The sequence below is a fragment of the Tenrec ecaudatus genome, chromosome 4, assembly GCF_050624435.1.
Source record: "Tenrec ecaudatus isolate mTenEca1 chromosome 4, mTenEca1.hap1, whole genome shotgun sequence".
Lineage (NCBI taxonomy): Eukaryota > Metazoa > Chordata > Mammalia > Afrosoricida > Tenrecidae > Tenrec > Tenrec ecaudatus.
Window position 1 is genome coordinate 13,396,304 of NC_134533.1, and position 22,188 is coordinate 13,418,491.

Here is a 22,188-nt window from a genome sequence, read left to right on the forward strand (position 1 = left end):
TCAGACCTATCAGAGGACACTGAACAAGAGGAGGGAGTGGAGTAACATTCCAAAAATTGAAGGAAAATAATGCAAACTCAAGGATCCTCTATCCAGCCAAATTATTAAGATAGATGGAGAAGATGGAGAAGAGTCTTCCCAGACAAGGCAAAACTAAAAAAATACATAAAAAGAAACCCAGAACTACAAAAGATCTTTGCCGATCCAGCATGGACAGAAATTCAACAATCACTGAACACAAATAAGAGACTGTCATATAGAACAACTCTATCCAGAGGGTGACAAGAGAATGTAGCCAAGATAGCATTAGCTCAATAGTTGAAAGAAGGCAAGAACACACACACACACACACACACACACACACACACACAAACAAAAACTGATAAGATAAGGAGGTAGGAAAACACCCATCACAAAAGGCACAAGATTACATCACAGAATCCACAGATGGACACAATAACACTGAATATCAATGGACTGAACTCAGGCATTAAAATTCAGAGGCTAACAGACTGGATTAGAAAGCACAACCCAACAATCTGCTGTCTACAGAAGACATATCTCAAGCTTACAGACAAAAACAGGTTGAGAATTAAAGGCTGAAGAAAAATATTCCAAGCAAATGGCAACACAAAAAAGCAGGGGTAGCAATCTTCATCTCTGACAAAATTCATCTTTAGGTACAAGCCATAACTAGAGACAAGGAGGGGCACTATATAATGCCCAAGGGAACAGTAGCCTAAGAAACACTGAGCATAATAATTATATACAAGCCCAATGAGATACCCATAAAATTCTTAAGTCAAACACTCCAAAAGCTGAAGAAAGAAATCACAGCCACAACAATTATAGTAGGCAACTTTAATACACCACTCTCTGAATAAGACAGATCACAAGGAAAGAAATTTAACAAGGAGGCTACAGATCTAAACAGCACAATTGGACGATTTGACCTGATAGATATTTTCAGAGCTTTCTACCCCAATGCAAAAAAATTCTAAGTCTTTTCAAGTCCATATGGCACATACTCAAAGATAGACCACATGCTGAGACACAAGTCAAACCTGAGTAAATTCAAGCACATAGAGATTATACAGACTTCTCTTTGACCACTCTGCCATAAGGCTGGAAATCAACAAAAGGATGATGAAGAAAACAAGGGCAAACAATTAGAGGATGAATAACTCGATGAAATCAGGAAGTTTCTAGAAACCAATGAGAATGAAAATACAACGTACCAAAACCTTTGGGGCAAAGCAAAGGCATTTATCAGAGGAAAACTGATAATAATATATGTAAACATGAAAAAGGAAGAGAAACGCATTGTTGATATGCCAGCACAAAACTTACACCAATTAGAGAAGAGTCAACAGAGTAATCCTAATAATAACAAAAGGAACAAAATAATAAAATCAGGGCTGAGATGCAGTAGAGGGAAAACAAGAAAACTATGGAAAACTTTAATGCAGCTAGAAGTTGGTTCTTTGAAAGAATTAACAGAATTGATAGATGGCTGTCAAACTTAACTAAAGAAAGGAAAGATAAAAATGCATTGGCAAGGATGAGGGATGAAATAGGGACATTACAATGGACTATAATGAAATCAAAAGGATGATTACACAGTACTATGAAGGCCTGTACTCTAACGAATTCAACAACTTGGAAGACATGGAAAAATACTTGGAAAAACAATACCTTCTTAGACTATCTCAAATGGATATCAAGAACCTCAACAGACCTATAGCAATAGAAGAAAGAGACCAGGTTATCATCAAAAAATCCCCTGCGTCAGTTGGCTTCACAGGAGAATTCTACCAAGCATTCAGGGAAGAACTAACACCAATCCTACACAAACTCTTCCAGACCACAAAAAAAAGACGGAAAACTCCCAAACTCTTTCTATGAAGCTAGTATAGCTCTGATACCTAAAGCAGCCAAGGATCCCACAAGAATTGAGGACTACAAACCAATATCCCTAATGAACATTGATGTAAAAATCCGTAACAAAATACTGGCCAATAGAATACAAAAGTATATAAAACAAATAATTCACAATGACCAAGTGGGATTCATACAAGGGATAGTTCAACATACAAAAGACCTTTAGTAACATTTGCCACATTGTCATGAACAACTATAAGAACCACATGATAATATCGATAGATGTGGAAAAGCATTAAAAAATATCCAACACCAATTCCTGTTTAAGATATGCAAGAAGATAGGAATGGAAGGAAAATTCCTCAATATTATACAAGCTATGTATGAAAAACCAACAGCCAACATGGTAATCAATGGAGAAAATACGACAATAATTCCACTGAAAACGGGGACCAAACAAGGATGTCCCTTGTCCCCACTTCTGTTTAACAACATACTGGAAGTCCTAGCTAACAACATAAGACTAAAAAAGACATCAAAGGAATTCATTTGGGAAGGACGAGGTGGAACTATTGTTATTTGCAGACAATATGATTTTATAAATAAAAATCCTCTAAATTCCACAAGTGGAGTGTTGGAAGTGATAGAAGAATATGGCAGAGTGGCAGGATACAAGATCAACAGACAGAAGTCTATCAGAATGCCATACATATCAGACAAGATCACAGAAGAGGCAATTAAAAAGGTAACAATTTTACAAGAATGAGACTTGAGGCCGACCCATTGTAATAATATGAAATCCAGACCAAGCTCACTGCTGCTGAGGCCAGTCCCGCTCATACAGACACTTCCGAACAGGGTAGACCTTCCCCTGTGGGCTTCTAGGAATTTACCTCCTACTGGTAGGAAGCCTCATCTTCCTCCTGTCAAGGGGCTGGTGGTTTCAAACTATTGATCCTACAGGTAGCAGCCCAATAAAACTGGTAAATTGATCCAGCAATATGTAAAAGAGTAAGACTTATTACAAAGAAAAATAATCATGTTTGAAGACTACAGGATCTATTCATATAGTAGTCTATCAGTGGTTGACAAACTTTTTTGTTAAAGGCCAGATGGTAAATATTCAGGTTATATATATCCCACAGTCTTTGTAACAATCATTGAATTCTGCTTTTGTGTAGTACTAAAGAAAGCATAGATAAGAAGTAAATGGCTGTGAAATAACAAAATGTATTTACTGAATGAGGCCTGCATATTTGGTCCTACAAAAAAAAAAAAGGTAGTGCCCTTTACAATTGCCAAGCACAAACTGAAATATCTACGGATATACCTGATTAAAATAAGCAAAAGATTTGTATGAGGAAAACTATAGAACACTATTATAAGAAACCAAGAGTGACCTCAACAAATGGAAGAATATCCTAAGCTTGTGGATTGGAAGACTTAACATAGTAAAGATGTCAGTTCTTTCCAAGGCACTATATAAGTTTAATGCTATCCTGATACAATTACCACCATCCTTCAAATAATTGGAAAAACTGATTACCAACTTCAAATGGAGAGAGAAGAAGCCCAGAATTAGCAGAGAACTCCTCAGGAAGGACACAGTGGGAGGGCTTGCTCTACCTGACTTTAGCACATATTGTACAGTCACAGTGGTCAAAACTGTGGTACTGGTATAATGACAGATATCAGAGCAATGGAAAAGAGTTGAAAACCCAGAAATAAAAACATCAGCATACAGACAACTGATTTTTTTATAAAGGCCCAAAAAGCATCAAATGGGAAGCAGATACCCTCTTCAGTAAGTGGTGCTGGAACAGTATGAATGTCTACATGCAGAAAAATGAAGCAAGACCCTTACCTCACTCCATGAGCAAGAATAAACTCATGGTGGATCAAAGACCTTGAGGTAAAACGCCAAATGATTAAGGCCATTAATGAGGGAATTGGGAAAAACCAGAGAACCTTGGCACAGGGAATACATAGGCTATCAAAAATAGGGAAGGATACAAATACAGAGGAGTCTCAAATTGACAAGGGTGATATACTGAAGATAAAACACTTGTGTACATCAAAAGAATTAACCAAGAAAGTAATGAGAGGCCACAGACTGGGAAAACATTTCTAGCAATGACACATCAGACAAAGGTCTTATTACTAAAATCTACAATACTTCACAATTTTACAATAAGAAAAATCAAATTTCCCGCTAAGGAGGTGGGCAAAGAACCCGAACAGAAGTTTCACAGGGGCAGAAATCCGAATGGCCAATAAACATATGAGAAAATGTTCCCGATCCTTAGTATAAGAGAAATGCATATTAAAATAACTATGAGATACCACCTAACACCCTAAAAGATAGTCCAATCAAAAAATCAGAAAGTAACAAATGTTAGTGGGGCTGTGGGGAGATAGAAACTCTCTTCTACTGCTGGTGGACCTGTGGTATATACAGCCATTATGGAAATCAATTTGGTGATATCTAAAACAGATGGAAATTCAGCTACCATATGACTCACTCCCTAATAGGCATATACCCAGAAGAGGCAAGAAACAAACCATGACCAGACATCTGTGCTCCAATGTTCATTGTGGCATAGTTCATAATTGCAAGGAGTAGGAGACAACCCAAGTTTCCATCAACAGACGAATGGATCAAGAAACTGTAATACATACATACAATGGAGTATTATGAATCCCTAAAAAGCTGTCATGCATGCATGTAGCACATTGCCACATGGGAAGACCTGGAGGAAATCATACTAAGTGAAATCAGCTAGGCACAAAAAGATAAGTAGAAGCCACTGAGGTAAACTTAAAAAAAATGAGGCATAGGGGAAAAGCTACTATATACATACATCCCTGTGGTGAGGTCCAGCTACTATGGCAGGGGCCAAACCCAATCCAGGGATACATATGGCAGCCAACTAAATAGGAGGTGCAAAGAAAGCGAGGGGTAAAAAAGACACGGGAAGATGAAGATCAGGGCACTAACCCACCCAAGGGGAGGGTATTGTTTATATCTCCACAGGAGTGGGAGCGAGAGATCAGGGTTCAACCAATGTGCCAAGATGTGAATACAACATACCAACATGTTCCAGGGAACCAATAGAAAGGTATGCGGTGCCGGCCCCAATCCCAACTATGTGTACACCCCACACCCTCAGAAGAATGCATTTCAGAGACAGCACTCTGGGGCTGCAGCTTGGGGAGAAGGTCACGTCTGACTTGAGCACATAGGAGAAATGAACAGGAATGGAGAGGGAGGGGAGGACATCCTGGCCCACCAAGCCCCGAGAAAGATATTCCTGCTCAGAGCAAACAACACACAGATAGGACCATATGGCCAGTCCTACCATGAGACTCGACATCCCTCACTAAACCATAGTGCTGCAGGGGACAACACTGGAGACACAGAGTGGGAATTGTGCACAATCTGATCCCATCACACTGGGGAGAAACGCTAAGGGCATGCAACAGAGCAGCAAAGGGAGAAAAGTGATGAAATCCCCAGGGAACACCAAAAATAGGCTTTGAAGACAGTGTGGCACTCCATCAGACTCCACTGGAAAACACTCAGACAGGCCAACAAACAGACCTTGAAGTATAGGCTTTTCCATTTTTTGTCAGTGGTTTCTTTGTACTTTTTCTTGTTGTTGCTGATTGTTTTGTTGGTCTTGACTTCCTTTGTTGTTTTGTTTGACTTTGCCTGGTTCTTGCACTTGTTAATGTATCTGCATGTCTATCTAGATAAGATAGGTGGGATAAATAATTCGGAAATGAAAAGAACGGGACCAAAGATTCAGGGGGGTACGGGAGAAGGGCAGGTAGGAGAAAGGAAGGGGTGGGGGGACCAATCCAGGGACAAGTGAACAATAAGTGAACTATAATCAATGTAGAGAAGGGCGTTGGAAGCCTAGTGGGGCTTAATCAAGGGCAATGTAGCAGCGAGGAATCACTAAACCCGAATGAAGGCCCAACATGTCGGTGGGACAAGAGAAAAGCAAAGGCAAAGGACATTTATAGAGATCTGAATATGGGTATGTACATATTTACATATACATATATAACAAGAGGAGTATAGAACTAGATACGCATATCTATATGTTAAGAATTAAGGTTGCAGATGGACATTGGGCCTTGACTCAAGTTACTCCCTCAACACAAGAACACTTTGTTCTAATAATCCGGCATTCTGTGTTGCTTATCTTCTTGACACAATTGCTGAAGACAAAATGGGTACATAAGCAAATGTGAAGAAAGCTGATGGTGCCTGGTTATCGAAAGATATAGCATCTGGAGTCTTAAAGACTTGAAGATAAACAAGTGGCCATCTAGCTGAGAAGCAACAAAGCCCACATGGAAGAAGCACACCAGCCTGTGTGATCATGAGGTGTTGATGGGATCAGGTATCAGGCATCTGAGACCCAGAACAAAATCATACTCAATATGAATGGTGGCAGTGGGGGACATGGAGTGGAGACCTAATGCCCATCTGTAGACAATTGGACATCCCCTCACAGAGGGGTCACAGGGAAGATATGAATCAGTCAGGGTGCAATATAGCACCGATGAAATCCACAACTTTCCTCTAGTTCTTTGGTGCTTCCTTCCCCCGACTATCATGACCTCAATTCTACCTTACAATTCAGATTAGACCAGAACATGCACACTGCTACAGATAAGAGCCCGCAACACAGGGAATCCAGGATAGATAAGCCCCTCTGGGTCAACAATGAGAGTAGCGATACCAGTAGGATTAGGGGAGGGTTGGGGGAGAAATGGGGAAATGATCACAAGGATCAACCTATAAACCCCTCCATGGGGGACGAACAACAGAAAAGTGGGTGAGGGGCAAGGAGGACGATATAAGATATGAAAATAATCTATAACTTATCAAGGCTTTGTGAGAGATGGCAGGTGGGGGAGGGAGGGGGAATGGGAAGCTGTTATCAGGGGTCAAGTGGGAAGAGAATGCTTTGAAAATGATTATGGCGGCATATGTGCAAATGTGCTTGACACAATGGATTGTGATAAGAAATGTAAGAGTCCCCACAAAAGTATTTTAACAAAAATATTTTAAAGAATGAAATCGCAGATTTAACAAATGGATTAAGTGTAATGGAGAGTACTTTGAATGTGATAAGGATTGTTTTGTAAAAAAAAATTACATAGCTTTGAAAAAAATTTATTTTGGGGGGTACCCCCTTATATGTACACTCATGTTTATTTTAGCACTATCCACGATAACAAAAAGATGGTTTGTGTTTCCCAGCACTTGCAACTAACAACCCTAAATATAAACATTTCAATGAAGAATAGACAGTTTAGGAGAAAGAGAAGAGTAAAGGATACTTCAATGTGTTGCACCTAGGAGACTAGAAACAAGGGCGTCTAGAAATACAGCATTTGATGGGAGGTAAACACTTTCCATTTTATTTCTGTTGTGTCTGAGGCTATGAAAGCATATCCATTTAGAAATCAAGCTGGCCATTAGAGCTACAACCAGGCCTTTGGGAGTCAGGAGAGCAGTTAATTAAGATATATGTATTAACCTTTTATTTTACATATAAAGAGATTTGAAGGATCTGGGAAGCTAGTAAACTTGCCTAAGAGTCATACAATCTAATAAATATTGGGGTTTGTCTTGCTGTTAAGGGCCCTTGAATTGGCTTTGATTTATAGTGACCGTTGCACAATAGAATGAAACAGTACCTGGTCCCCCACCATCTTCATAACTTGAGTCTACTGATGCATCTCCTGGGTCAATCCATTTCATCTAGTCTTCCTCTTTTCCCACTGACCCTCTAACTTTACCAAGCATGATATCCTTTTCCAGAGACAAGTCTCTCCTGATGACAGGTAAAATATGTGAGGTCATAGTACATCTCACCATGCTTGCTTCTAAGGAGAATTTCTGGGTAACTGAAGAAGTTTCTTATAATTTACAGTGAAAATCTGGTGCATGTTTATTTAAATTATTACATCATCAGTTACATACAGAATCTATTCTGTTGTGTTAATTGAATTTTCTATCATTGTCTGCTAGGCTTTTGTTCTCTATGCTTAAATTCCTTCCACCCATGATCCTCTTTATGCTATTGGCATGGAGGGGTGTGGTAGTTACATAATTTCATGTCAACTTGATAAATAGGTGTAGGGGTGGAATCTAGCCTTTCAATCAAGTCAAAGCCTGATGATGTCTCCTTGTGGGCATGGCCTTTTCATGAGGATTCCAAGTACTTCCTCCCTTTCTCTGTGAAGATGGGCCACACTCACTGTTTCACCCTCCTGTTGAGGAGCCACATTCAGAAAGCTGGAGGAGCCATGTGGAGGTCCGCACCAGCACTGAGATGCTTCCACTGTCATTGGATCCACAGGACTTTGCCCACCGGCCTGTGATCTTCCTGCATTTGCCATTATTGCATGTGCTGCTTAAGTTTGAAGAAGAATTAATGGGCTAATATCAGACAGATGGGCTAATATTGGACATATGGACATGATCAGGACTGGGCTGGGCTAGTGTCTCAATATATAATTGCTCTTTGATATAAAGCTCTCTCTTACACAGAAATGTCTCTGGATTTGTTTCTCTAGGGAACACGGCCTAACACAGGGGGTTATGTTGGAGACAGAAAGTTTATCACTCATCTATAATAATAACCTTTTTTTCATTATGGACATTGTTCTTTTGTTCTACAGTGAAAACAGAGGTTTGACTCTCATATTTCCTCATTTGAGATGGAGGTTTTTAAAGTATTGCTGTGGTTTTTTTTTAAGCACTAATACTATGAATTTAAAGCCAACAGAAGGCTGGTCTCCCACATGCAATAAAATCCTTACCAACTTGAATCTTTTCTGTTTATCAAGATTTTGATTATTGATTAATTTGTATTTTTGTTTTCTTTACATTGAGTTGGAATGCTGAAGGCTGCAGTCTTTTATCTTCATCAATAAATTCAAGTAAAATAAAAAAACATTAAAGATGCTCACATTTACTGGAGAATATTATAATGTTAACTAAGGAGCCCTGGTGTTGCTGTGGGTTGGGCATTGGGCTGCTGATAACAAGGTTGGTGGCTCAAATTCACCAGCAGCTCCACATGAGCAAGATGAGACTGTCTGCTGCCATAAGTGTTTACAATCTTGCAAACCCAACATAGGGCCACTATTTTGACCCTGGTGTATAGGACATTTCCACCAACAGCTACAGGGGAGAATAATGAGTCATTCTGCTGCCATAAAGATTTACAGCCTCGGAAACTCAAAGGGGCAGTTTTCTGGTCTATAGCGTCGCTATGAGTCAGAATCGACTCCATAGCCTTGAGATTTTTCAAAGGGCATTGAAAAAAATTCACGAGACATAAAAATAGATTGCGTCCCCAAATCTCTGTATAATAATAGAAATGAGTTTTGTTGTGCCATCGGATTAGTTCCCACCCATACTGATTGTGTGGATCATAACAAATTATGAATAGTGTTGAGAAGAACAGGGATTCCCAAATGCGTTTGCTCTCATTTAGAACTAGTACATGGATCAAAAGGCAGAACAAGGGTAAGCTGCATGGTTTAAAATCAAGAAAGGTGTGTGTCAGGGGTGTATACTCTATAACCATATTTGTTCAACTGTATGCTGAACAAATTATTCGAGAAGCTGGGTTATATGGAGAAGAATGTGGCATCCGCATTGGAGGAATTTATTAACCTGTGATATGCAGATGACACACGCTTGCTGAAAGTAATGACGTAAGAACACTTGCTGATGACGATCAAGGATTGCAGCCCTCAGTATGGATTACAACTCAATGTAAAGAAGACCAAAATCCTAACAACTGGACCAACAAGTAACACCACGATAAATTAAGAAAACATTGAAGTTGTCCAGAATTTTGTCTTGCTTGGATCCACAATCAACGTTCCTGGAACAAGCAGTCAAGAGAGAAAAAGACATATTGAATTAGGTAAATCTGCTGCACAAGTCCTACTTTGGGTATTGAAGAACAAAGATGCTACTTTGAGGATGAAGGTGCACCTGACCCAAGCCGTAATATTCTCCATTGTGTCATACTCATGTGAATGCTGGGCACTGAATAAGAAAGACTGTAGAAGAATCGATGCATTTGAATTGTGGTGCCAGAGAAGAATGCTGAAAGTCCCATGGACTGCTAAAAGGATAAACAAATCTGTCCTGGAAGGAGTATGGCCAGAGTGCACCTTGAAGCAAGGATGACGAAATTCTGTCTTACATACTTTGGGCATGTTTTCAGGAGAGACAAGTCCCTGGAGAAGGACATCATGTTTGGTAAAGTAGAGGGGCAGGGAAAAAGAGGAAGGTCCTCAAGGAGATAGACTGACAATGGGATCCAACAAAGGAACAATTGTGAGAATGCTGCAGGCGCAGGCACTGTTTGGTTCTATTGTGCACACTGTCGCTATAGTTCAGAACAGACTGGATGACACCTAACAATGATGCTTAGAATATCGATATTGATGAGTTCTATTTCATCCTTGACTACTTCCAACTTTCTTAGATTCATACTTAAAACATTTCAAGTCATGATTATTAAGTGATGCTTGGAGATGTTGTTTCTCATCTTGCATTGTGCCCAATCAGCACATGAAGATCCCAAAGCCTTTGCTGCCTCTAGCTTTACACAATTCACATTACCATGGCAGATCTTCCTCAGTGATGTTTCAAGTGCCTTGTGATGCAAAAGGCCCATCCTCTGGCATTACCTCTGACAACATTCTGCTTTCATTCTTAGGCCTTCAGTATCTGATAATATTTTGATTCTATGCATTACGTTTTCAGTGGCTACTTCCAAGTGGACAGCCAACTCCTTCTTTGTAGTCTGTTCTGAGTCTGGAATCCCCACTGAATCTTGTGCACGTTGAGTATCTCTCCTAGCATTTTCAATATCAATGACATAGCTTCCTGTATGACAGCATTACACAAATCACTATTGTATGACAAACTAACAAGTGGTGGTCAAAATTATTAGGTTCTAACTGTGTCAAAAGTAGAATTATTTTGTTGATTTAGGAATGGCTTTACAGTCCAGGATTGTATTTCTTTCATTAAGAGAATCACTGGTGGTGCATACACACCAACCTTTAGGAGTTCCATTTCATCTTTGATACATATACATCACTGAGCATTTCCATGTTTTTTTACTCTCTTTCCTTTTAATTGGGCATGTCAAGATTTCCAACACTTTATTTTTAAGTACACAAATATCAACTTAGCGTTGTTTTTGAATGAAGATGTTCAATCAAGAGTTTACCATTAGACTATAAGTTTCCCGAGGAACAATAAAAGCACCATTTTATGTCCTATGGCTTTAAAATAATTGAAAAGAACAATTTAGAAAGACAGATGTTTTTACAGGAGAGATCACTTACTGCTTGTCCATAATTTCTATATGACACAGATCGAAACTTAGACAACTCAATTATTATTAAAATTACTGAAATTATTGAAATAATTAAGGAGATAATGTTCAGGACCACAGACCACAAAACCTAGAGAGAAGAGACAAGATTAGCTTATTACATTCAGAAGCCATTTGGTTAAGCAATTCACATCGATGAAAAATAGTTAACAAATTAAAACTTTGATCTAGTTTCTACAGTTTTATAAGTATTGGCATGTCCACCAAAAATGATTTTTCCTGTTTACATGAAGACAATTTATTCTGGAGGAAAAATTAAAATGCCAGCAGACCACTACACATTAATTTTTCCATTTGGGATAAAAATATTACATTTTATAGCAATATGGGGCAACTGGGAGAAAACATATAGAGGATATTATTTGGAACAAAAGGTTTCACTGTTAAAAAAAGCAAACAATCAAACAAACAAAACACCCTAATCATTTGTAGAAATAAAGCCTAATGGGAATCTATGAGTTTCAATCCTGGATTTTCATTATCTATGAAAATCCATTAATTTTCTTGGACATGTTTTTCTTTTTATTTTTTATGAGTCTTCCTGCGATTCTGAATTCTTCCAATGCTGAATTAATAAAATTATTTTATTGGGGGGCTTTTACAGCTCTTTTAACAATCTATACATACATCCATTGTGTCAAGCACATTTGTACATATGTTGCCATCATCATTTTCAAAATATTTTCTTTCTAGTTGGGCCCTTGGTATCAGCTCATTTTCCCCTCCTCCCCCTTCCGTCCCTTCCTCCCCCCCTCACGAACCCTTGATAATTTACAAATTATTATTTTTTCATGCCATACACTGACTGATATCTCCCTTCACCCACTTTTCTGTTGTTCATTCCCCTGGGAAGGCATTATATATCAATCGTTGTGATTGGTTCCCCCTTTCTCTCCCCACCTTTCCCCTTACCCTCCTGGTATCACTATTGTTGTTATTGGTCCTGAAGGACTTATCTGTCCTGGACTCCCTGTACTTTGAGCTCTTATCTGCACCAGTGTACATGCTCTGATCTAGCCATATTTATAAGGTAGAATTGGGATCATAATAGTGGAAAGGGGGTGGGGAGAGGAAGCATTAAAGAACTAGGAAAGTTGCATTTTTTTATGCTATATTTCACCCTAACTGGCTCATCTCATCCTTGTGACCCTTCTGTAAGGTGTGTCCAATTGTCTACAGATGGGCTTTGGATCTCCACTCTGCACTCCCCCTCATTCACATTGATATAATTTTTTGTTCTGGGTCTTTGATATCGCGTTCCATTGACACCTCATGATCACACAGGCTGGTGTGCTTCTTCCATGTGGGCTTTTTGTTGCTTCTCAGCTAGATGGCTACTTGTTTATCTTCAAGCTTTTAAAACCCCAGATGCTATATCTTTTGATAGCTGGGCGCCATCAGTTTTCTTCACCACATTTGCTTATGCACCCATTTTGTCTTCTGTGATTGTCAGGGAAGGTGAGCATCACAGAATGTCGGGTAATTAGAACAAAGTGTTCTTGTGTTGAGGGACATAATTTTTAAAATATACAGCAAGCCTGTTCATTTTTTATGATATTGAGTTGTGTTCCATGTTTTTCTGCCATACTATCCAAGACTTTCTACTGAAATCTTTCAGAGTGATTTCTAATCTATTTCTATTTCTATCTAGTTCTGGTCTCAGGGTCATCTGGAGACTGCTAAGGTTCATGTGGTTCATTAGTTCTTTGAACTAACTGCTTCCATGCATCTTTGATTTGCTTCACTTTTCTTTGCTGTGACAGGGAAAGTCTAATAGGTGCACCTGAAGTCACACAATTTAAAATTTTTTTATTTTTTTTACTCACAAACCTTTAAGATCCCAGATATTCTATTAAAGTTTTTATTGACCAATTGACCTTCACGGGCTATGGTCTTGAGCCCCAGTGCTCAAAGACTAATTCCCTCAAAATATTTGATTATGGCAGAGTAGCTTTCATAACATTACCTCCTGTACACTGTGGTGGTATATACATGGGCATATTTGCAACACACATATATACATATGAAGTAACCTCTATCAAACCTATTTATATTCATGGGTGTAGTCCCATTTGTCTTCTCCTATCTGTTCATCTTGTGTCTATCTATATATTTAATCACAGGTTATTGTTATTACCATTATTGAAGGATTATGTATATATAATAGTATTTACCTTAATCATAGGTTTTTATTATTATTGAAGGATTATATATATAATAGTGTTTACCTTAGTTGCTCTTGTTTTAAACTGGTGCTCTTAAGTATCTTCCTTTACGTCAATCATTTTGTGCTGATCTCCTTTATTGTATATTGTCTTTATGTTCACCCAAGTTAATAAATATGTTCTAGCCTCTAGCTAGTGATTTTACCCTCTCAACCTTGGTAACTTTCACAGAATGTTTCTTTCAGTGTGCAAAACTTTTTTTTAAATAGTGGTGCTTTATAGATATTTGTCCTTCTGTGGTTTATTTCACTTAGCATAATGCTATCCATGTTCAGCCATGGTATGTGGTGTTATGCAGATTTATCATAGTTATTCAATGTGCATAATATTCCATTGTGCACATGTGCCACATTTGTCTATCCATTCATTGACTGAAGGGTACTTAAGTTGCTTCCATCTTTTTGCGATTGTAAATAATGCTGTGATGAACATATATCTGTTCCTGTCCTGGATTTTATGTCTTTTGTTTCCTTTTCTCACCTTATTGCTTTTGCTAAGACTTCCGCTACAATGCTGATTAGGACTGGTAACCAAGAACAAACTTGTCTGGTTCCCATTCACAGGGGACATGTTTTTAGACTTTCTTCAGTGAAACTTATGTTGTCCATAGATATTGTGTGTTGCTACTGTTGTGATGTTGCTGTTGAGTTGGTTCCAACTCATAGTAAACCTACATACAACACTGCCTGGTCCTGCCTCCTCTTCACAATTGTTATGCTTGGTTCCATTGTTGCAGCTACTATGTCATTTCATATCATCGAAGGTCTTCCTCTTTTTTGCTGACTCTACTTTATAAAGAAATCATGGTGCCCTTTCTCAGGGACTAGTATCGCCTTATAACATGTTCTGAGTACATGAGACCAAGTTTCACCATCTTGGCTCTGAAGGTCATTCTGGTTATACTTACTCTAAGCAGATTTATTTGTTATTCTGGCAGTTCACAATATTTTCACTTTTCTTCAACACCATAATTCAAATGCATCATTTTGTTGGTAGTTTTCCCTTATTCACTGTCCAAATTTCACATGCTTATGAGGAGAGTAAAAAGTACCTTGGCTTAAGTCAGGTTACCCAGTCTTCAAAGTGCTCTTTAAAACCATCAAGTCTTGTGCAACAGATTTTCTTCATTTGATTTTTTGACTGCTGCTTCCGTGAACAGACTGTGGATCCAAGTAAAATAAAGTATTTGACAATTTCAGTCTCTTTTCTATGGCGCCTGTTGGTCCAGTTGTGAATATTTTTGTTTTCTGAATGAGGCATAATCCATACTGAAGGATGCAGTATTTCATTCTCACCAGTAAGTGTTGTCTCAGGTCCTTCTTGCTTTCAGGAAACAAGCTGTGTCATCTGCATGTTGCAGGTGGTTAATTAACTTTCCTCCCGTCTGATTTTGTGTTCTTCATGTAATCCAGATTATCTGATCATTTGCTCAGCACACAGATTGAATACGTGTCAAACTAATACAATGCTGATACACATCTTTCTCACAATAAATTATAGACCTATCCCCTTGTTCTTTCAGACTACTTCCTCTTAGTATTTGTCCAGGTTCTATAAGAGCATAATAAGTTGGTCTGTGATTTCCATTCTTTGCAATGTTATCTATAGAATGTTAGGATCTAAACAGTCAAATGCCTTTGCACAGTCAATAAAAAAAACAAGTACACATCTTTCTGGCATACCATACAATCAGTTAAGATCAATGGGTCAATGAGGGTGCGAGGTAGTACCGATGAAGAACACAGCTTTCCCCCGGGTCCTGGATGCTTCCTCCCCCCAACTACCATGATCCGAATTCTACCTTGCAGGGCTGGATAGGGCAGAGGTTGTACACTGGTGCATATGGGGGCTGGAGGCACAGGGAATCCAGGGTGGATGATACCTTCAGGACCAGGGGTGTGAGGGGCGATGCTGGGAGAGCGGAGGGCGAGTGGGTTGGAAAGGGGGAACTGATTACAGGGGTCCACGTGTGACCTCCTCACTGGGAGAGGGACGGCAGAGAAGGGGGGGGAGGGAGACTCTGGATAGGGCAAGATATGACAAAATAACGATGTATAAATTACCAAGGGCACATTGGGAGGGGGGAGCGGGGAGGGAAAAAAAAAGAGGACCTGATGCAAAGGGCTTAAGTGGAGAGCGAATGCTTTGAGAATGATTGGGGCGGGGAATGTATGGATGTGCTTTATACAATTGATGTATGTATATGTATGGATTGTGATAAGGGTTGTGTGAGTCCCTAATAAAATGTAAAAAAAGAAAAAAAAAGAATGACAAGGGCAACAAATGTATAAGGGTGCTTTGCTCAATTGATGTATTTATGGATTGTGATAAGAGTTGTATGAGCCCCAATAAAAATATTTATTAATTAAAAAAACAATCAGTTAAGATCCATCTGGTGTCAGAATGATAACCTTCATTCCATAGCCTCTTCTCAATCCAGCTTGAATTTCTGCAGGTCGCTGTCGATGCGGTGTTTTAGAATTTTTGTCAAAATTGTACTTCCATGTGGCAATAATGATACTGCTTAACAATTTCCACATTCTTTGGGGTCATCTTTTGTTGAAATGGGTACAAATATGTCTCTTTTTCAGTTGGCTGACCATACAGTTATCATCTAAATTTCTTAGCACAGGTGAATTGCTATCTCCAACGCACGGTCAATTTGTTGAAACGTTTCAAATGAATTTCCATCAATTTCTGGAGCCCTTTTACTACGGCCTTCAGTGAAACCTCAACCTCTTCCTTCAGTATCAATGGTTCTTGATCATATGCTACCTCTTGAACGGGTTGAATGTCAACCAATTATTGTGGTACCGCAACTCCGTGCATTCCTTCCATCTTCTTTGGATGCTTCCCGAATCATTCAATATTTCCCCCAACAGAATCCTTGTATGCCTGGGATAATTTCCAATTGATCATGGTATATAATTTTTTTGTTAATATGTTGTTGGCTACTACTAGTTACAATTTTGTTTCAAATTTTTACATCAATGCTCATGAAGGGTAAATTGGTGAATAATTTCTTTAGTACTGTCTGGCCTAGTTTAAGTTTCAGGGTTATACTTGCTTCATTGAATGAGGGTGACAATGACTGAGTAGAACGATTGCTGGGTATTTAAATTCCCAACTTTTAGTTGTTTAATTATAAAATCACTTTATTGGGGGCTCTTACAGCTCTTAAAACAAACCATACAATTGTATGAAGAATATTTGTACATACGTTGCCATCAATTATTCTCTAAACATTACTTTCTATTTGACCCCTTAGTATCAGCTCTTTTTTCCTTCCCTACCATGTCCCACCCTTATGACCTCTTGATAAATTATAAATTATTATTATTCTCATATCTTAAACTGACCTCCCTTCCTGTATGGTTTGTTTATCCCCCTAGGTGAGGGGGAGTGGGTGTGGTTATGTGTGGATCATTGTGATCACTTCCCCTTACTCCCCTTCCTCTCTCCACCTTCCCCCTACCCTCCTGGTATTGCTACTCCCATTGTTTTTCCTGGATTCCATGTGTCATGAGCTCTTATCTCTTATCTGTACTTGTGTACATGCTCTGGTCTAGCCCGCAGTGAAAGGCAGGCCTGGGATCGTGATAGTGGGGGATGAGGAAGCGTCACAGAATGTCAAATATATATATCATCGGTGCTATACTGCACCCTGATTGACTCAACCCTTCCGTATGACCCTTCTGTGAGGGGATGTCCGATTATCTATAGATGGGTTTTGGGTCTCTGCTCCAACTCCCCTCGTTCTCAACAATGTTTTTGTTTGTTGGTTTCTTTTGGGTCTTCTGACGTATATCCCCAACTTTTTGAGGAAGTGTCCTATCACTTTCCACGGTAGTTGTACTGTTTTTGTCCCACAGCAGTGTATGGGGATTCTGGTCTGTCCAAACCCTCGCCAGCATTTTTTGTTTTGTTTTCTAAATTTTGCAATTGGGGGGATGTGCTATCTCTTTGTTGCTTTGATTGTTGTTGTTGTTGTTAGGTGCCATCAACCCATAGTGACCCGATGCACAATAAAATGAAACACTTTCCTGTGCCATCCTCACAATATTTTTGGATTAGTATGCCTCAAATGACGAATGATTTTGAGAATTTCTTCACGTTTGTTGGCTGAATATGTTCTTGGATGAACTGTTTTTTCATATTCTTTACACATTTTTTAGCTGGATTATCATTTTCTTGTTGATGTATTAAAGCTTTCCATAAAAAATTGAGATTAGTCCCTTGTCTGAAAAGGCATGGATTCTCTTTTCACTCTTCTCGTAACCTTTTGATGTACAAAGTGATTAATGTTTAGGTCCCAGTTGTTTCTTGCTGTGTGTTTTGTTATTAGTGTATTTATGCATGGTGTCAGAACCCCTGAGTTTGTGCCTATATTTTCTATTCGTTATTGTTAGCCTTCTAGATTTTATGTTTATGCCTTTGAGCCATCTTGAGTTCGTTTTTCTAAATCAAATGAGACACAGGTTCTGTTTCACCCTTCTGCAAATGGAAACCCAATATTGCCAGTATCACTTGTTAAAGAGACTCCTTTTCCCATTTAATGTAACTTAGTCTTTTGTAAAAGATCAATTTTCTGTAGGGAGATGGGTTTACTTCTGGGTTCGCAATCTGTTCCATTGGTTTATATATCTATCAATGTATCACCAACAGGCTGTTATGACTACTTTTGCTGTGTAGCAGGTTTTGAGATTGAGCAGTGAGAGGTTTGCTTTGTTGTTCTTTAGTAGTGCTTTGCTTGTCCATAGTCTCTTTTCTTTTCATATAAAGTGGTAATCAGTTTCCCCATCTCTTTAAAGAATGATGCTGGAATCTGGAATGCTATTGCTTTATTATCTATAGATGTCCTGGGTAGTATTAACATGTTTACTCTTTTAAGCTCTTCCTACCCATGAACATGGTACAGTCTTTCATTTGTGTAAGCTTCTTATAGTACTCTTTTATAATATTCTTTATACAGTCTAATGTTTCTCTGGTTAGTCTTATTCTAAGTTTTTCATCTTTTGGGTGGCTATTCTAAGTTCGCTATCTATTCTGTTCCTGATTTCCTTTTTCAGATTTTGTTTTAATTCAGAGGACTCCCACTGGCGCAGTCTTGGGTGGATGGGGTCAATTGTCTGCTATCTGCTTCGGTTAGAATGCTGTTCGCCCTATTTCAAAATGGCTGTGTTGTGTCAATCCTGTTCATCACTCCATATGCCTCCTTGTTTGCCTCATTCATTTGGTCTCTTACTCTAAATGACACTGTATCTACTTCTTTATCCTTTCTTTTGAAGCTAGGGGTTCTAGTATTTTCATCTGTGTCTATTTTACTTGATTTCTCAGGTCTTTGTTGCAGAAGATCTGAACAGTATATCTGCCTAGTCTGCCAGTTTAGATCATCCAGTAGTTTTTTAATAAAGGACTTCTAGCTTTTTAATAAGGAATTTCTAACTTTTTAATAAGGGATTTCTAGAGTTGCTCTCAAACATTTCAACTTACCAGAGAGTAATCTGGATGCTTTGCTGATTTTATTATGAGGATTCCTGAAATGATAAACTGGATATAAAAACACACTTATAAATATTTATTGACAATGCTTGTAAACTTAAAATTTTTTGTAGCAATTCCCTCTTATAAGTAAAAAAGAAATTTTAGCAATACTTAAAATAGCAAAAATGTTAAAATACCCATTTTCGGTTTAAGCAGGTCATACATACACACATGAAGGCAGTAGGCAATATTTAGATCGTAGGATATGCCCCAAATGGCCTAAACAGTTCTGAAACAGAGACCAAGTTTGCTGACATGTATGTGTGCTTTCTAAGGTTTTTAAAAATTATTTCTAAGATAATGATGCCACTGATTGTAATTACTGGTTATGTAGCCAGATATAGCTTTTCATCAGTCTATTACCAATTATACATGTCCAAAATATATTTCTTAAGTGAGACTGTATCCATTTCCAGGGAAAAATTACTACTCATGTCTTTGCTTTTGTTCCTTAAGGAAGAAGTTCTAGTTCTTCATACCAGACTATTCTCTTTCCCACAACCGCTAAGCTGTGCTGTGTTGAATGTAGAACGTAAAATCCTAACACATTCCTTTTGTTTTACGTTTAGTTTTAGTTGCTTTAACAAAGGACTATATAGAAAAATAACATTCATGCTACACTCCTTATGTTGTAGTTAGGTGCGATCTAGTCATTTCCAACCCAAGCAATGCTATGCACAACAGAATGGAACTCTGCCCAGTCCTGTACTATCCTCACAATTGGAATGGGTACAAACATGGATCTCTTCCAGTCCGTTAGCCATACAACTGTCTCTAAATTTCCTGGCATAGATGAATGAGTGCTTCAGGTGTTTCATCAGTTTCTTGAAACATTTCAATTGGTATTTCACCAATTCCTGGGGAGCTTTGAGTTTGGCTAATGTTCTTTTAGTGCGGTTGAACTTCTTTCTTCAGCACCATTGGTTCTTGCTCATATGCTACCTTCTGAAACGGTGGAATGTTGACCAAACCTTTGTGGTAGAGTGACTCGGTGTTTTCTTCCCATCTTTTCTTGATGCTTCCTGCATCATTCCGTATTTTGCCTGTAGAATCTTTCATAATTGAGGTGAAATTTTTTCTCGAGTTCTTTTAATTTCAGACATGCTGACCATGTTCTTCCCTTTTGGTGTTCTCATTCTAGGTCTTTGTACATTTCTTTATAATATTTGGCTTTCTCTTCTTGAGCTGCCCTATGAAATTTTCTATTCAGTTCATTGACTTCATCCTTTCTTCCATCGCTTTAGCTATCTACCACTAAGAGGAAGTTTCAGCATCTTCTGAAATTCGCGTGATATTTTCTTTACTGTATTTTTAATGACTTCTTGTTTTCTTCATGAATGATGGTCTTGATGTTTTCCCACAGCTCATCAAGTCTTCTGTCATTAGTGTTGAATGAGTCAAATTGTTCTTGAAATTCAGGTGGGATACACTCAAGGCCATATTTTACTCTTGTGGATTTGTTTTAATTGCCTACATCTTTATCCGGAACTTTCCTATGAGCAATCAATAGTCTGTTCCACAGCTAGACAGTGGTCTGGTTTCAGCTTCTGATACTGAGCTTCTACACTGTGGCTTCTCATAGATATAGTCAATCTTATTTTTGTACATCCTATCTGGGGAAGTCCATGTATAGTAGCCTCCTTTTTCATTGCTGAAAAAAAGGTGCTTGCTGTGAACAAGTTGTTGGTTTTCTAAATTCTATCACATGGTCTCCAGCTTTATTTCAATCACCAAGTCCATATAGTCCAACTACTGTTCCTTCCTTTTTGTTTCCACCTTTTGCATTCTAGTCATCAATAACCAACAATGCATCTTGATTGCATGTTTGATTAATTATGACTGAAGTTTTTGGTATAATCCTTCAACTTCTTCATCACTAGTTCTGTGGTTGGTGCATAAAGTTGAAAAACAGTTGTATTGAGGGAATAATAATTTCCTCGAGGAAGAGAGATATAATCTGATCACAGATAACATATTTCATGATGGGATTTTGCACTGTCTTTTTTGACAATGAATGCCATGCCATTCCTATTAATGTGCTATTGCCAGCATAGTAAATCATATGACTTTCTGATTCAAAATGGATAATACTGGTCCATATCAGCTCGCAAATGCCTAAGATATTGATCTTCATGCATCACATTTCATTTTTGACCACTTCCAGTTTTCCTAACCTTGGCACATTCCAAGTTCCAATCGTTAGAAGATTTTGGCAGTGGTTTCTCTTTAGCACGAGTCATATCCCTTTAGCAAATGAAGATTCTGAAGGCTCCACTCTCACAGGCGCCACCGACTCACATCACTAAGGTTAACTCCCCTCCAAGAAATCATCTCTTCAATCACATTTCCAGTGCCTTCGAATCTGAGGGGCCCATGTGCGGGCAGTATCTTCAACAATGAATGTTCTATTCCTTTGTTTAGGCATTCAGTATTTGAAGATGTTTAAAGTCATGCACGAGGTTTTCAGAGGCTTAATCTTCAGAAGTTGGGAACCAGTCCCTTCTTTGTCATCTCGTATTAGTCTGGAAGCTTCGGTGAAACCTGTTCCCTTTAGGTGACCCTGCTGGTATTTGAAATACCAGTGACATAGCTTCCAGCATTACAGCAACACACAAGCATAACAAAGTGACAGACAAGTGGTGGATAAAACATGCTTTGGCGAATTTGGAGACCTCAGCTTTTGTAGGAAGGTCAAATCTGAATCTTACAAACACTATAAGGTTATCTAAAACATGCACACTCAGTAGCATGTAACAAAAGCTGAGATTTCTGAGGAGCACTGTGAGGTTAAGAAATAGCTCAGAATAAAGAGTGGGACTATCTTGTGAATTGTAAATGAAGATACTCTCCAATCATCCAAGGCACATTGTATAAAAATTTCTTTCAAAATTATGACTTAATGAGAAGTTTTATAGTGAATATTGAAATTTGAGATGATTTATTCTAGGAACTAAATACAGTGGTGTCATAGCACAGAAGGTTAAGCACTGAGGAACATAGATTATTTATCTGGATTTTGATCTGAAAATTCCCTATTATTTCCAAGTGAAAGATATTGACACTTGTGAGTCAGTGTTTCAAAG

General features: G+C 38.5%; 1 protein-coding gene across 1 annotated transcript in view; it reads right to left on the minus strand.

Annotated features, from left to right (window-relative positions):
* MS4A13 (membrane spanning 4-domains A13) overlaps window positions 1-22,188 on the minus strand; it is a 79,239-nt gene that overhangs the window by 56,057 nt on the left and 994 nt on the right. The window contains exons 2-3 of the mRNA XM_075547563.1: window positions 19,055-19,111; window positions 11,287-11,406 (exon numbers count right to left, since the gene is read on the minus strand). Of these exons, the coding sequence (XP_075403678.1) occupies window positions 11,287-11,406; window positions 19,055-19,111 (177 nt within the window). The remainder of the gene's footprint in view (window positions 1-11,286; window positions 11,407-19,054; window positions 19,112-22,188) is intronic.